Consider the following 18,004-nt stretch of genomic DNA (forward strand, 5'->3'; position numbering starts at 1 on the left):
AACTTTAAAATTCAATCTTGACCGTTGATTCAACTACAACATACATGCTGTTATTTTAATAACAGCATGTAAGCCGGATCCGTTAGGTTCATTTATTTGGCCTTTTTATTTTTATTATTATTATTATTATTCTTATTTGACATTGTATCAACTAATTAGGAGTTTATTGGGTTCCCCACCGGTCCATCTTATGGAATTGGATCATCTTCATTTCCACTTGAAATGAAAGAGAAATTATTTCATAGTCACTATTAGATTTCTCAGCATCTAATAGTTTACATGGTGTTACGTTATTTTAAAATTTTAAATGGTGTAACAATATAAGCAATATATTGGAGCAAATACTACTTAAGTAAATAAATATTTTGTTTGAAACTGAACAAAGACAAAAAAAAACGATCCTTTTTTTAAAAAAAATAAAATAAAAATTTTTGATGAATATTAAAGGAAGTAGTGGCTCCTGGCTGAGAGTCTTCAAGAGTAAGAAGGTCAGTGAAGGTGTGATAGTCGGGGCCCTCGTGCAGGATGCTCCATTTATCAGACGAGAGACAAAAGCAGCAACTTAAAGTTGAAACAAACAAACTGTGCTGCTTTTATGCTCTGCACATACATACCCGGTCATTTTCACAACACAACAACAACAACAACAATTATATCCCACACGTTTGTTTCTATTCCCTTTTCACCGCCCTCCTCTTCATTTTTCCTTTTTTTTTCTTTTCCTTTTTCGAGACATAATTACTTCCCTCCCCTGTACAACTTCTTTAGCTCAAAATTGAGTTACAGGAAAAAAAAATTTTCAAATTTAATCTTTAAACTAAGACCATCCACATCTCGATAGCATTTTCTTTATACTAATGCTATATATATACCACATTTTTATCTCACAATACTGACGTGTAAGTCCCAACCAACTAATAGATTTTTACAAATGAGTGCTAGTATGGGATTTGCTCAAAGAAAGTGACAACGGGATTTTAACAATGACTGATCTAAGGGTCGTATCAATTTAATATACTGAATTAAAAGAATTTGCTTCCACCTAATTGGAAGGAAAAATTAATATACACCATCTTTCCAAAACTTAATCTCTCAGAACTGAGAAGAGTGAGAGAACCAGGTGTAGAGGCGTGAGAGTGACAATGGTTGAAGACGAGCCACGTCCATTCGGGGTTTGGACGAAATACGAAAAAGGTATAGAGAGAGAGAAGTTGTTAAGGGGTAACGAAAACAGCATGAATGGGGTTTCGTCAATCGTCACCCTAAACTCAAAAAAATGGCTGTTTCCGTAAGAAAGTACATCCCATGTCATCTTTCCTTGTAAACCATCTAAACCCATCACACCCAAAACAGCTGTGAAGGAATTAACATGCAAAGCTTTTAGCTTCATCCATCCATGACATAATAATCAACACGTATCTAACAGTCAATATCTGTAGCATCATCCATGCACATGGCACGCATGCGGCTGCCCAAAATGCCTTCCAACTAAGAAAAAAAGATAAAACCCTTTACTATTCCAAGATTATTCTAAGTTGGCACTGAAGCTTGTCATGTCTTCATCTTTTAGCATTCTGTTCATAACATAACTGTTCGCTCTAGCTCTTTGGCCCTAATTATATGTTTCATTACGCCGGATAACGGAAAAGGGCTGGTAGAAACTAGATTATTTATCTGAGCGTGTGTTTGTATCACATTGCATTTGAATCTAAGAGTTAGCATGAGAAGAGACCAACATTTGTACTTAAGCTTGTGGCGTTTTGAAAATATATCACAGTATGGAAGGGGAGAATCCATGAACAAAAAAAGCGCACATCTCATGGTAAATGCTTCCAGTACCTAGGAGCCATATTTACATAGCAAACATAGAAGTTGAAAGATCTCCAGCAAACCCCAAAATGAGATCTTAATCAAGAAGACTCGGGAGGTTAAAGGATAACAAAACAGGGGGAACATCGTGTGAATTTGCTGATTGCCATTCCACAAAATAGTACATATCCACTTACCTCTCCCTCCTCACCTCTTGTGATGAAACCTCACCTTCAACAAGAACTGCATCTTCACCTGTCCAAGATAAGAACCCCAAGACTCAGTCACAGGCCACATAGACATGTACTAACAGCAAGGAGAACAAGTACCAATATATGCAGAACATCAATACTGGTGTAAGAAAAATGATTATCTTATTACAGTCCAGCCCAAATACCAAGCATTATCAATTTTTCAGTTTGTGGTGTGCAAATGTATATATCTTCTTCATTTTTTTTATAAGTAATTCTACATTTTTTTTTTTTATAAGTAATTGGCCCCAAGGAGAGGGCTTTGTGGTGCAAATATGCCCACCCTCAAGGTGAAAAAATAAGTGGCTGTCCCAAGCGGTAAAATACTGCAATCCCAACAGAAAAATTTGCAATCTTCTTCCTCAGCATAATTTCAACAAGGAAATACTATGACTCAGTTAACTCACAATACTGATCCTGATCACAGATTCAAAATTATAATTGTGCAATGAATGGGCAGTTGGTCACTTTTTGGAAGTTGTCAAAAGTATTTATGTGTGCCTTTGTAGCAACTGATCTGTACGGTATGACACATAAACAACAGCTATTTGGTATTTGACTTAAGTTTATATTAGCAATTAATCACTTATGGACTCCTGGAATAAAAACAAACTGCTAGTTTGAAACATAAGTGATGAAAAAACAATATAACTTACTTGAGCTGTATTGTAAACGATGTACTCATTATACATGAGCTCGGAGGCCTTGACTTTTGATGGCACTGGTTTGCCACAAGGAACTACAATATCATCCCTCCACTTGACACTTTCCGACTCCAGAGGTATATTCTTGCCAAGTCCTTTTGTAGAGTGCTTTCCTTCAGGAGGTTTATCCATATACTGAATGACAGTGGAAAAGAAGTTAAAAGGTATGTATCTCTATGGCTGAATCATTTTCCCCAAGACATACTAGAAAAGTTGTTGGATAAACATTGCTTAAAAATTCACATTCAAATCATGTAATTTGGACTCACTTTGGCCTTCTTGAGCTCATAGACCTCCCCCAAAGCAACTTCACTAAGAACCATTAAGCCAACAGGATTTTTCTTATCAGTGTAGCAATACTGCGCACTCTTGCTGACCAGGTCAGCAAAGTAAACCCCTTTGCCAAACTATAATGCAAAACAATGAAGATTTAGACTGGTAGAAAAGTACACCAGACATCACGTATGGAGAGAGAGAGAGAGAGAGAGAGAGAGAGAGAGAGAGAGAACCATATAGCCAGTTGCTGGAGCTTCAGGAGGAGCTATTCTCAGTCCCTGGCTAAGTATTCCCACAAAATTTGTCAACCGAGAACCTGCAGAGGACAACATGTTTAACTTTACTTCTACCTCTATTCAACTTTCCTGACACTCTAGTAGATCCCCACAAACCTTGACCTAGAACAAACTGCAAGAGAATGCAGTCATTCACAAGTCACAGCAGAGAACAAACTGCAGCTTACCATGCCAGAGGAGCATTCTGTTCTTGAGCTTCTCTCTATAGGGTGCGAACTTATCCAATTCCCCTTCTCTTTCAAGTGAGAAAACTTCTTCCAGCTCAAGAGTCCAATCCTGATCATATTACCAGTTGCCAGAGTTAATTTGTCAAAAAGGAAAAAAAAAAAAAAAAAGAGAGAGAAACAGGAAGTTATCTAGCGAGTATCAGTCCTCAAAGTAAACCCACCTTATGAGTAGGGGCATGAGTATTAAGGAGATACTTCTCAATCAACCGATAATCTTCACTATCATGAGGAAGGGGAGCAATATCACACTGGAGCTTCATATACTTTTCATCTAGGGAGTCATCATTATCAGCATCAAAACCTACTAATCTGGAGGCGATTTCAATGTCCTGGAGAGCTTCTAACATTTTAACCTACCATGGAAGCATAAATAGGGTAGTAATGATTAGTCCTTGTACAGACTGCATGAGGGAGATGAAAAAGTGGCTTGCATAGATCAGTTAAAGACTAAATGTGCATCATATTCTTGTTGCATTGTACTCTCTATGCTTTTTCAACCGCTTTAGAGCCTGTGCAAAGGACATACATTTCCCTACTGAACCTCCCAAGCAAAAGGTTTTCAACCACTATGAATCTAAACCGATTTTTTAAATGATTCAGAATGCTATCCTGTCTCTGACCATCTCAATTCAACAAATTTGAACTTTTCATGATAAATTTTTCAAACCAATTTCTTCATTGTGCTTCAAAGTTTAAACCAGGACTAAAATGATACCAAAACAAAAATTCATAACCAGCTCTGAAGACTAAGTTATAACTCGGCTTTAAATTGGTTTTTATCATGCACCAAACTTCCAAGCCCTGACCTACTAAATAGTAGTTTCCATTCCTTTTGCAAGTCTAAGATAAAAAATACAATCATCTTAAATTTCACAGTACAACTTAGTCATCGTATACTAGATTTTAGAGGTGTTCCAAAGAATGAAATAATCTTAATCTATTTTTATCTCCTACAATTGAATACTAAACATCACAGCAAGTATGTAAATGGGAAAAGTGATCAAAACATATACAACTAATTACTAATTACTAATTACTCATAGTAATCAAAACATATACAACTAAGGAAAAGAAACCAAGCTTTATCCCTCCCCTTCTCCTCCCCTCAAAACACAAATATATATATATATATATATATATATATATATACAAGAAAACTCCTCATTAGTATTTCTTTCAGCAACAACACCAGTGAGCAAAAGAACGGAACTGAAGATGCATGGCTGAAAATTATGCGAGTGTAGCTCAAATGCAATTTACAGCTATTTAAAGCACAATATCCCAGCTGTCAGATAGAGACACTGCCATTGACTGCAAAATAACAATTCAGTTCATTTGAGGTTTCTGCTTATGGGGTTGGCATGACATCCAATCCCCCAAAAAATAAATTCTGAAAAATTTAGGAGATTTGAGAATTGTGAAAGATCGGTGGTGGAGCTTAAGACCTTCAAAAAACCCTTTATCAGAGGACATCAGCCTTTGATTGTCTTCATTCTTCTGGCTTCCAAAATTTTCTTGATCTTCTTTCTTTTTCTGTTTGTGTCTTGGATTGCATCATTTCGCTTTTTAATAACATTTCGACTACTTATCGGGAAAAAAAGTATAGGAGATTTGAGGAATTGTTATATTATAGATAATTAACATTTTAGGGGAACAAGAATTAAAAGGGATGTTCCAAAGTAGTGGTTTAAAACATAATGTAAAAGATTAGTAAACATTTAGACCATTCATAACCCTCTCATCATAATTGGCTGCCTACTTACTTATTTATGATCCAAGGAGCTTGCAACAACATTAATTACATGAAGATTATGAGCATTTCAGAATGATGCCGTTTAATCAGTTCGAAAAAGAATGGGTAAGAACCTCCTAGATCAGAGGACATGCCACCTAAAAAAAGTAAACTAAATGAATTTTTAGATAAAACTACAACAGGCTTAGGAAAATAATAATAATAACAACAACAGAACAAACAATAACTTATGATGAGGTAATATCACCAGTAATTAAAGAGACAAAAAGATTATTAAGGATATGCAAAAGGCCAAAAACTTGATAGATGCTCCACACTGGATTCTTACCTTTGACTTGAAATCATCCTCATCTCTAATAATATGCGGGTGAACGGAAGGGATCATAGTGAAAAAACGATTGCTGGCATCAATAATCAAGCTTTCCTTGACAGAAGGATCATGGGAATTACTATTTAGCAGATTCTGTATTTCAGTTAATGCCTCAAAACCTGGGGGGGGGGGGGGGGGGGGGGAGAGAGAGAGAGAGAGAGAAAGGAAAAAATGAAGTTAACAAACTGTTGGATATACTTTTTTTTCTTCATAAATTCGTTTGACAATAAAACAGCTATATATCTCAAGAGTGATACGAGATTTTTTACCCTTTTGGATATTGCTTTTGCTCAGTTTTCCCAGTGGCATCTCTGCCATATTAATCTCAAATTCCATCATGGCAGCTCTGCAAGGGTTACGATTTAGCTTTTCAGGCATATAAATCTTCAACAAAAAAAAAAGAAAAATATCACTAAATAAATAATGATCAGTTTATAACCTGTATGTTTCCACATTAAAGAGCATCGTCATCAATTCTACTAATGCAGGAGCAAGTTTGCTGACTGCATTGTTCTGTCTATTCTTAGAGACCTGTTTGTTTACCCCGTAGTCCTACAAAAATTCCATATAATTAAATCACTAATGACTACTACCAAAGCAAGTATTGGCAAAACATAAATAAGTAAATAAAAACATAAAATCTTTACAATATCCAATGGGAAAAATCTGCCAGGTTGCTTCTGAAAATTTTGTTTTTGTTCCCATGCCTCCCACGGATTCCCAGTCTTCTCCATGAACAAACGCTTGAATTCATGAATTGCATCGGATTTTGACATTTCTTCCAATTTGTTTCCTCCAATTTTGTCATTTCCCACTCGACCCCATTTACGAAACACACAGCAATCTAACCCTTTATCATCTTGGATTATTTGGAGAATATAGTAACTAAATATGGGCAAACATATAGAAGTCAGAATAAAATACAGAAGTTAGAATTCAACATTCAGGATTTAAAAGAAGAGAAAATGAAATAATGTAGGAATTTGGAAAGAAAAGAATGGACTGCAGAGTCATAGTGCCATTTTTTTTTTTTTTTTTTGGATATGTAATTGGCCCCAAGGGGAGGCAAAAGGAAAGATTATAACTAGTGGCCTCCGCTTTATAAAGCATGGTCCTTAACCGATTAAGCTACCCCTTGGGGTTCCATAGTGTCATAAATCATAATTGTTGCATGTGTTTGATTTGAGCTAGGGAAAACCACAGATATTATAAAATCATTAAAGGCGGCAAAATAAAGATGGAAACAACAAAACTACCTGTTAACACTAGTTGATAAGTCAGACATGCTCAAAGTCGTGTTATAGATGCTTTTCCCATCCTCAAGTATGTGACCTGTATCTTGGAGACCAGAAGATTCATGCACAGCACTTCTCCCTTTTACTTTGACAGTGACCATGCTAGAGGCCTCACCAATGGCCTCAACTTTGTACAAATCAAATGGAAGCTTCTTCTGTCTTTTAATGCAATCAACCAGATAATCCTCCCTAACAATTGGTAACTTCATCCTCCTGTTAATGAAACCATTTCAAGTCAAATGAAAATGAATCAAACAAGAAAAGTACAAAAGACCAGTAATTTGAGACCACATTTACCTTGCTTTCCTTGTCTCAGCATTTTGATCATCCAGCACTCCACTCACAACTAAGCAGTTAGTATCTGCAATTTAATTTGTTAAGCAAAGCAACTAAAACAATGCATCAATGTCAACAGCAACACATCTATATCTCTGAAGACGGACTTTTAAATTCAATATTCAGTTGATGGATCATATACCTTTCTTAATCTTTGGATGAACAGCTCCACCGGCCCCCTGAATTTTTCTCTTAAATTCCTCCTATAAAATCATCCTTCATGAGATTAACTCATTAACTATGACATAACTGAAACTGCATTAGACATTATTTCATTATATCATAGAATACAAATATTTGACATATAAAAGGAAGGAAAAACCATACCATGGATTCCTTAGGTAATCCAGATACAGCAACTTTCAAGTCTCCCAAACTTTCAGTCTTTGATGATTGAGATTCAGAGTTAGCAGCATGACTTCCAGAAGTATTATTGTATGATGGTGGAGGAAGAATCCGAACAGGTTTGGTCTTCTTTTGTGATTTAAACCACTGCATACAATTGAGTAACTTAAGTCACTACCTCTTTATCATATGACAAGAGTATAAGTTGAATACCTTGATAAGATACTGATTATTGGTCTCTTCTGGAACTTTCCACTTCCCTTTCAGACGCTCTGGTTCACGAGTAGAGTAAGAACACTTGCTCCATGCTGATAAGAACCCATGGCACCGATACATGCCTCCAGAATAATGAAGAGAACCAGAACATATTGGACAGCTAGAAAGTGCTCCAAACATCATCCCATCAGCACTAAACAAGAATTACAACAGACGATAGTCAACTGCCAATTAAAAGGATGACATATAGTGGTCTAAAATAGTTGTAATTTTCAACTTATTAACACTTAATCAATGAATCATATTCAAATAAAAATCTGGTTTAAAAATCATAGGGTATAACAAACAAAGCAGCAGTTTCAGACATTTATGCCAAAACATATATATTGGGGTAAAAGCGATCTAGTAACCAATACTGTACACTAAGCATACAAGGTTAGTGTCAAGACAAACAAGTAAATTATATCCTTTGGAGAATATATCCATGACAATGAACCAAAAAGAAAACGAGAAGCATAATATCCATGAGGAAGCTTGCAGACGATTTTTAAAAAAGTTGAACAGAAAGTCTCTGTGGAATTGAGGCTCAAAGATTGCATAATAAAAATTACCAGCGTTCACGCAAATCAAGTTCTGATCCAGTTGAATCTAGACCATTGGCTTCAAGCATTTCCCGCAACTCCGCTGTTGTCACATGTTTTTTAAGATCATCTTTTAGAGCCCAAAGTTCTTTAGTTTGGGTCTCTAGTTTATTCTCCAAATCCCCGGAGTCAGCAACATTATCCTTACATGCAGCCCTGCTAGCCGATGTGTCGCCTCCAGCCTTTGCAACTTTTGACTTCTGATCAACATTAACATCTTTTTTACGTTTTATGCCAGCTTTGGAAGTTGATTGTTGCAGGAGTTCTTTATTGTCTTGTATCTCAAGTTCAGTGCCTGAAAGGACAACTATAGTGAGAGTGATAACAACCAGTAAAAAAACAAAAGTTCTGTCATTGCTACAGCATCAGAAACCACCTACTATAAAATCAAAACAAAGTTCATACCACTCTTTGCAGTAGAAGGAACCTTCTTCTTATCCAAGGCACGGACAGCTGCCTGGTCGGAAGCTGAGAGGCTCTCCCATCCAGACAGCTTCTCCACTTGGGTAGATGGATATAATTCCAAGAAACAGTTGGCATGGTTCCACGTCAAGCTCCTAGCTCCTTGGCCATCAGGCTTGGCGGATATACGAACCTAGGGGTGAAGAGTAAAAGCATCGACATAAAGGAATATTCAAGTACTAGTAACATTTATGCATTGCTGGTTGCAACAACTCAACCCATCAATATATGGTGAACATGACAAGTAGATAACAATCTGCTTGACAAATGACCATTGCCTCCACCTTCAACAAATACTACGTTATCTTCATAAGTTAATCTAACTTCAGGAATTTAACTTCTACCACACTGATTCAGATTGTAAAATTGCTTTGAGGACTTCTATAAAATCTTAACTACACTCAGGCCCAAAAAGTTACCTGCTTCAAATTATATAAAAACAAATGAGAGGGTCACATATTAAACAAAATTACCTTTCATTTTGTGCATAAAACAAGATGACAGCTTTCTATACACTCTCACAACTTCTTTGTCTTCTTCTTTTTTCAGTTAACTCTTTCAATTATGAAACCTGAATATGGCCTACTTCATATCAAGGTCATGAGAAGTGGTCACTTGCAAGAGTTGTTTGCTTGGTCGCTCAAGGTGGAGATTGTCAATGATGCAGACACCTTATTTAAGGACCAATGAGCACCATACACTTGAAAGCAAAAGGCCTTCAAACGTCAATAATATTACAACTAAGGCATGATAATGGCATGCTCTCAACAAGAATAACTGAAGATATGCACAAAATGCATACAAATTACTGTATAAAAGCCACCTATCGAAATCAAGAAGGTAACATAGGCACTTTTCTTGAGCTCTTGTCTGTCACACCCATCAATGATCAGCAGATTCGTTATACTCAGGTAAAGTTGACTAGTAAATCTTGATTTATTTTGGTATATAAAGCAGATTGATAAAAGAACAACAAGTTCATTACTTTTCTTTTTTGATAAATACAAGTTCATTATAATTTGTCACACTAATATTTCTTTTTCATTTTTTTTTTTTTTATCAACGATCTTATCTAACGTTTTCAGTTTCTAGAAGAAGAGCCTTAATTTCCAGGTCTTGTTTCTCATAATGAATCCCAAAGTATTCGATAAATCAAGTACTATGATTACTTATCTTCTGAAAATAGAAACAAAGCAGAGAAACATAGAAACCAACCTCTCCTTTCATAATCTTTTGGTTGCAGCACTTGCAGCTAGCACGAGAAGTATGTGAAACTTCAATACCACATTCTGTATTAGTGAGAGTATTTGTTGCTGCAGGTCCACTGCCCTCCACATACTTCCTGATCTTCTGCTGATCTTCCCAACGAAGCAACTCAATGCCTTCAACATCATCAATGCTAGAAGCACAATAACAATTAGCAGTTAACTACTGCATCTATCTGATTTACTCAACGGAAATGATGCTGAATAATACAAGCATACATACGATTTTATCTGCTTAGCTTTGTTCAGTATGCAATCAGCATGATGCCACATCTGATTCAGAAAACCAATACATGTCAAAGTTGTATATAGTTAAGAAATCATAAATGATGATTGGAAAGTAAAACACTCTAATTTACATCCAAAAATATACTAACATCAATGATCATAGAAGCCCTTAACCGATTTATTTTAGAACTTCCAAGTAATAGAGAAAAGCTAATCATTCCGCACCATGAACAATTCTAACTCTAATGTATCGTTCAATATCTTCCTAAGTCAATCATAAATGGAAGTCACAACTAAAAGTTCTAGCAGGCTGCCAAAAATAGCGAGGATGCATCCATAAGATTTCGTCAATACAGGAAGAAACAATTTAACAATGGCAAATAGAGATGCCGATTATAAGAACGAAGAACCAATTTTTTGAGCCGAACCAAAATGTGTTCGTAAATGACACACGGGCTCACTTCCAAGTCCAACTCTACCCAACTGTAGGCATTCTCAAGTCTCTAAAACTTACGTACCAAAATCAAGCTAATACATTATACAAGAAAACTATGTGCTATGATACATTTACCATAATGGACCTTAAGTAGCTGGGTTCATAGATACATTGCAAGCTTAAGCAGCAACCAGCTAAAGATACATCATGCCATAATTACAATTTTGAAGTAAACATAAACTGGGCAACAAAGCAAAGTCCTAAAGCCCCCAAAAAATAGTAACCCATTGCTCAAAAATTGATCTTTTTTCCACTTAAGCGAGCGATTATCAACTTGATATTGATTAAAAAGTCACCCAAAATAAACTAATACCACAATTTTAAAGAACACCAAAATGGAAATGAGTTCGCATACCCCAAATGCAAAACTGTAAGCGATAATATACGAGAACCCAAACACCAAAACTTTAAAAATGATCAATAAATACAAGCAAGAAATACGAGCCAAAGCACAAGAATGGAAGTCCCAAAACATCAAAATAGTGAAAAGAGAACAAAAAGAACGAACAGAAAGGCTAAAACCCAAACCCAGAAAGGAAAACAAGAGGGAAGAGAAGGGGAGGAAAGTATACGGGCATTAAGCCGTCGAATTGGGTGGCCTGGACCATCTTGCCGAGGCGGAGCACCTCTTTGGCAATGGGGCTCTTGCATGTCTTGCAGGAGGATCGCGACGACTTCGCGTACTCGGCCTTCCACGGCTTCTGGGGACTCGCCATTTGCCTTCCTCTCTCTCTGCCGAAGAGCTATTCTCGCTCACGCTCTATATGTACGTATATGTAGGCTGGGGTGTACCGGAGGAGGAATGTTGGGTTGAATTGAATCGATGACAAATGTTTTTAGTTTAGAGCTTTTTTGGGACGCTTTTCGATTTTTTTTTTTAGTTATTTTATGTGAGCAGGCTTTTATCTATTCGATTTTTCGTACAATAATCATGAATTTTCATCGATTGGGCCATCAGGGGGTCAATTCGACATCAACATGGCTCTTTGCTGTTACAAAGTAGTCGTAAAGGAAATAGGAAAGTTGCATGCCTCTTGCCTGTCTGTCTTCTTAAATCTTCTTAAATCTTCTTACAAGGAAAAAAAAAAAACTCTTCTTAAATCTTACCAGAAAACTTTAAACGCATAATATTCACTTTATATCACAATCATTTAAGATATTTTTTTGTTGGGATATAAATTACAAATAAAGCCACTCAAGCACCCTAGAAAAATAATTACATTATTAATCATATCATTTCAGCTCACCATGTGACAAGCATCTAGAGACCATATTCATGAACCTTTCACGTTAAAAGAATGCAACTTTCTCCAAAGATAAGGGATCATACTCGGATATTATCTTTTAAAATCTTTTTCATTCAGTTATTTTGTTAAACAATGTACTAATTTAAGTATTAGAGCACCCTACTACGTGAAAAATAATTACATTATTGATCATGCCATTTCAACTCGCCATGTGACAAACATCTAGAGACCATATTAAGGAGCCTCTCACGTTAAAAGAATAGAACTCTCTCCAAAGATATGGGATCATGCTTAGATATTATCTTTTAAAACCTTTTCATTCAATTATTTTTGTTAAACAATGTACCAACTTAAGTATTAGAATATTTATGGTCCCCAAGGGCCAATAGATTTTCGGTGACTATTTTCTCTATTTTGTAGGTCACCTATTGCCAGTTCAGCCGTCGAGAATTTTGCTTCAACATTTTCAAACTAAAAACAAAAAACACCCTTCAAAACATAATAGCAAACATAACCATATATCCATCATTCATCAAAGGTTTTCACGAGAATCATATTGAAACGCGGATCAAAGCTCAAGTACTAGAAGAATTTTGGCTATGTTTATTGTCATATTCTCTAATAAGTGTTTTCTATTTTATTGTTTTTTTCCTGTACATTAATAAACCCACTCAAAACACAAAATATTTTTCAAAACACTTTTTATAGAACTTTTCAAACATTGTAGGAATTCTTTAGAAAAAAGAAAAAGAAAAAGTATTACTTGATAGTTCACATATTGCTATCCATTTTATTGATCTTGACATACTTTTTAACACATAAACCGCTATTGACCGAGTATGGCTTTGCTAAGCAATCAAGTTTGGTACATGAACAGCCCAAATGAGCTGACCATACTCTCAAACTTGAGGTGCTTAAGCATGGTTTATTCATTTATATGCAACAAGAGTTTGAAAAAATCCAATAAACATATAACTTCAACCTTTGATAGGTTGAGTATGTATAATCAAAAACCAAAGTAAAGATAGGCAAGTACAGCATCCATTTGATGAGAATTGCTGAAACCACCTTGCAATATTCTTGATGATTAGTGTAGACCTTCGTAAGATTAGAATAAAGAAAAAAAAATCAGTGGTGATATACTTTGTGTACTCAGCTCAGGTCTCACTAAGTCATAAATTAGCAGAGGCAAGAAAGAAAGGTCTGGAAAGTGAACTATGAACTCTTGGACATCTTGCAGCTCATCCTTCAATATTGGCATAGATAAATGATTAATTCATGAAAAACTTGAACCATTTAATGCATCAAAGGAGCTTGCGTGAAAAGGTACTGCACAGAAAATAGTTGTCAGTAACTTCTCAAGATAGTAAAATAGTTTAATATAGTTCAAATTGGGAGAATATACCTCAAATGATTTTCCTGATCTTTCAAATTGCAGCATGCTTAGAGCAACCTCACAACTTTGTGAGACAATAGGCTCAGGGTCCAACACAAATTCCTCAAGAAGTGTTATACTTTGCTCGTCTACAAGTGCACAAAAGACAAAAACTTATCCAAATGACCCAAAAAGTGGAAATGGTTGACATTAAATGCTATATCACACAGGTAAGCCATATTATTAAATAACTGGTTCAGTAGGCAACCACTAAATGTTTTCTGGCCCAGCAATACCTAATGCCTTGGCAATGATGATCCATAGATTGAATCTAGAGTCCCATGAGGGCCTGAAAGAAATGGATGAGGTGGGAGCTTAGCATATTGGCAAGGCTCAAGTGTAGATTTTGTTGCAAAAAAAAAATTCTATAAGCTCCTAAATGAAGGATTATGATTTCCTCTGCATATTCAAAAGAAGTTTCTTTACCAAATCTCATAAGCGCTTACCAATTTCATCCATTTTTAATCATTATTATACATTTGTACTGGCATCCAATTAACTCTCACAAGACACCACATCTACAATACAGGCACACTATGTTCAGATAACAAGCCCACGGACTAAAATCAAGTGGTCATACCTGCAATGGAACCAAGAGCTTCAGCAGCTTCATGTCTAACCATGGGATGCTCATTGGCATCCCTAATTATATTGGAAAGAGCAGCTGAAGCAGCTTTGTTTTGCAGTTGGCCTAAAACATAGGCAACCTGAAAATTACAGTACATGCCAACATTACTAGCACTAGAATATGAAGAAAGACACATAAGTGGAAATAAATTCATGTCAGAGAAGCTGAAAACAGATCGTTGTCATACAAGGCATCTGAGGTCTTTTTTACCTTTTACGTTATAGGAAAAAAAAAATTATGATAGACGCAACCTCAGGAGAGCATAAACCACTCAATCCTCATCAAATCTCATAGAAATCATAAACCTCAACTCTTTTTCTCCTTAATAAGGTGTCCTATTGTAGTCGAATAATCTGTTGTTTTATTAGCTCCCTATATGTATATAGGATATATTGATCTCCAAATTATTATCATAACATAATATTTTACAATCTCGGATAATACAATTTTCAAAGGGAGCCTTTGTGTGCCTAAAATGCTCTCAATAACAATGTTTGCATCACCTTCAATAAGAAGCTTCTTATAGCACACTTTGGCTAGTTAAGATTAACCCATTTCTTAAAGCTACAGTCTCTAAAAGCAAAACCAAATTGAAGTAAGAATCAGTGACGACATTACCAGAAACCAAATATAATTCCCAAAACTATAACGTATAAACAAACTTAACAAATCAATTGTTTCTGGTCACCAAAAGAACAACAAAGATAGAGGGCAGTTATCTACCTCATGTTTGAGAAGAGCACTTTTTGAATGCAAAGAATCAATTATTGCAGAAACAGCTTCATCTCCGCCATGATTTCGAAGTGCAAAGAGAGCTGCATACCTCTCATACATGCCTTTTCCTTCATCCAAAAGTACTTTCCTGAAATTATATTAGGATTAATTCATAAACCTAACCCGATACGCGAAAGTGCAAATGGTTCTAGACTTCTAGCCATCAGCCAATAACTGCACAAACCTTAGTTGATCTACCGAAGAACAAGAAGAAGCCGGTGCAGCAGGATCAACAGACATAAAAGGTGACCTTCCCTCACCGTTTCCATCAGTACCCTTCATTTGCTCGATCCGGTTGAGAGCCAATTCACATGTCTCTCGAACCTCCATAGCCGGATCTGATACCAAACTCTTCTTCAAAATAGGAACATTACTTTCCAACCCAATTGCACCCAGTGCTTCCGCCGCCTGCCCAATTATAATAGAATTGCACATTTTACAAACAAGGACCAAAAGGAGAAGAATAACAATGAATAGTATAAGATTGGGATTTACTTCGTGGCGAACAATGGGATGCAAAGAAAGATCAACGAGTACTGAGATCAAAGCTGGGATAGCTTCCACATCTTGCATTTGACCCAACGCAAATGCAGCCTCATGTGCTAGCAAATTAGACGAATCCCTTGTCGCTGTAAAGGGCGAAAAACATACTTATTTTATTCTTTTTGTGTAATTAATTTACAAAACTATTCCACACTATCAAGGAGTTTCTCTGTCACTAGACATAGCAACTAAGTAATGAGTTAAGAAATTTCATACTTCACAGAAAGATGTTACAAAGAAACAAGAAGTGTAGCAAACGCATAACTAAAAGCGTAATCCCAGAACTCAAACGAATAACAATGTTCGGACAGCATATAACCAAAATATAAACTATTTGATTAATTTGTAGCAGAGTGACCTAAGGATTCTAATCCCAGTTGGTTAGTGTTTAAGGGGGAACAAAAGAATCACTTTTTTGTTTCTTCTGAGCAAAATCAAAGTGATTTTACTTTAGAAATCAATAAAAGCACTTCCAAGACCCTAGTAATCAAGAGGATGACGCACAAGAACAAGAAAACAAACAAGCAAATTTGCAAAGCGAGTAAAAAGAAAGACTTTGAGAAAGATTTGGACGAACCGACGATAAGAGCGTTGCGAGGGGCGGGGCCTTTGAGGTTGCGGAGGGAGAAAAGGGCTCTGAAGCGCTCCGAGATAGGCTGGGCAGGGTCGCCCAGCCGCTCGCATAAGAATTTCTCCATCTCGGGCGAGCATCCGAATGCGCTAAGAACGTCGCCGTCGTTCGAATAATCCATGGAATTTGCGACGCAGAGTAGCGCGTTCGTCGGCGCGGCTTGTTTTTCTACTTCAACCTCCGCGAATCGGATGGGAAAGTAAAACTACTTATTTAGCCTTGCTCTTTGCACTTGTACCAAACTTATCCACGATATATTAAAAGATTAATGGTCTTTCTCGTCAACTATTTAATAAAACTATTAAATGCGAATTTACGTTATAACCAATCATCATTTAATACGCAACATGATTCAACTTGTTATAAAGTTTTTACTTTATTCACAATTTTAAAATGTACTCTTTTATATCTATATTTATATAATGAGGTACAATTAGTCGTCCCCTATGAGGGGAAGTTGCCCATAAAGTGTCACCAAGTGAGGAATGATTGGTTAAAAGAGGGCAAACAAATATGAAGAATTCACTATTAAAAGTGTCCATCACTTATAAAAGGCACAAGTAACAATTGGGAAAGGGGAATGTTCTTAATAGGTAAGGAAACACACCATTGTTTGGAAAAATAATTTGGAATATGTAGGTTCCAATGTAGTAAAGGTATTGATTTGGAGGGCATACAACAATGACTATTATTCTAAAATGGAGAGGAATAAATATTTCCTTAAAAATAAAAAGCCTTCTAAATGTATTTATCCTAAAAAGCCATTGAGAGTTTTTTTTTTTTTTTTTTTAAAGGAAGCATACAATGAATAGCTAACACCACCTCCCCCCCCCCCTCCCGAGAAGGGAAAAGGGGGAGAGGCGGCTCGACCACCTCAACCAGAAGCATAGAGGTGGTCGTAACCACCCTTGAAGCTTTTGGTTGGGGTGGAAGACAATCCCATGGAGATTAATATTTTTAATTACCAAAGAAAAAATAATGACTTTTTGGGTAAATAATATGTCGAGTTAATAGTATTCTAGGTTTAAAAAAAACATTCATGTGTTGTTACCTAGCAAAGAAATAGAAAATAACCATTCCATTCGAATTTCTTATATTCCTAGAAAAAATAATGACTTTTTGGGTAAATAATGTGTCGAGTTAATAGTATTCTGGGTTAAAAAAAAAAACATTCATGTGTTGTTACCTAGCAAAGAAATAGAAAATAACCATTCTATTCGAATTTCTTATATTCCTAGAAATAACCATTAATGTTCTTAAGGGCACTGACCATGACGTTTTGGGCTTATTTTTCATATCGCTCCTTAAAAAATGTTTACTTCTCTATATATATATAGTAAAGTAATGTGATAAAAAAAAACAAAATTCCCCTTTTTTTCTAATTTTTTTTTTTTTTTATCTCGAAGCAATTTTATAGTACTCGATTAGTCAATCAAAAATGTAAAAAAATAAAAAATAAAAATAAAAATAAAAATCTTACAAATTACAACCTAACAATAAAAATCTTACAAATAGGAAAACGATGCAAAATGTTTTAAAAATTGAAGGTATTCATATCTAGATTTTCTTTAATATAAATCATAATATTTATTATTTTAAAATATAGTAAAAAAATAAGTGTGATAAATATAATATTTCCAACCCCGCCAAAGCCAAATGGATCAGGATCACTCCCTCGCTAAAACCACTATATAGTATATGAATCGCTCTGCCCCCACTTCTTGGCTTTCCCCGTTCACATTCGTCGTACACAGTAAAACCCCGCGGGCTTCCCTT

The 18,004-nt window shown here is 35.8% G+C and overlaps 3 protein-coding genes across 3 annotated transcripts in view; 1 reads left to right on the top strand and 2 right to left on the bottom strand.

Moving 5' to 3' along the window:
• Positions 1-1,715: 1,715 nt before the first annotated feature.
• Positions 1,716-11,810, bottom strand: PARP1 (poly(ADP-ribose) polymerase 2). Its single transcript, XM_059577159.2, has 20 exons — positions 11,543-11,810; positions 10,470-10,519; positions 10,197-10,380; positions 8,925-9,114; positions 8,490-8,814; positions 7,876-8,071; positions 7,645-7,809; positions 7,460-7,520; positions 7,279-7,342; positions 6,943-7,194; positions 6,334-6,571; positions 6,126-6,238; positions 5,956-6,032; positions 5,645-5,805; positions 3,725-3,916; positions 3,504-3,612; positions 3,274-3,356; positions 3,034-3,171; positions 2,717-2,899; positions 1,716-2,064 (listed from the first exon to the last, which is right to left on the bottom strand). The coding sequence occupies exons 1-20, from the start codon at positions 11,684-11,686 to the stop codon at positions 2,017-2,019; spliced, it is 2,973 nt and encodes a 990-aa protein (XP_059433142.2). The 5' UTR covers positions 11,687-11,810; the 3' UTR covers positions 1,716-2,016.
• A 1,320-nt stretch (positions 11,811-13,130) lies between these two features.
• Positions 13,131-16,324, bottom strand: LOC132165408 (ARM repeat superfamily protein; the record flags this gene model as incomplete). Its single annotated transcript, XM_059575953.2, is given in 7 exon segments — positions 13,131-13,546; positions 13,623-13,741; positions 14,233-14,359; positions 15,004-15,142; positions 15,239-15,462; positions 15,550-15,683; positions 16,175-16,324. Coding segments are annotated over 7 exon segments (926 nt in total), but the record flags the coding sequence as incomplete, so codon positions are not given.
• Positions 16,325-17,898: 1,574 nt separating this feature from the next.
• Positions 17,899-18,004, top strand: part of BS14A (BET1P/SFT1P-like protein 14A) — a gene marked incomplete in the record, with an annotated part of 3,877 nt that continues 3,771 nt past the window's right edge. The window contains 1 exon segment of the mRNA XM_088511958.1: positions 17,899-18,004.

This window comes from Corylus avellana, chromosome 11 (assembly GCF_965113065.1).
Source record: "Corylus avellana chromosome 11, dhCorAvel1.hap1.2, whole genome shotgun sequence".
NCBI classification, from domain to species: Eukaryota; Viridiplantae; Streptophyta; class Magnoliopsida; order Fagales; family Betulaceae; genus Corylus; species Corylus avellana.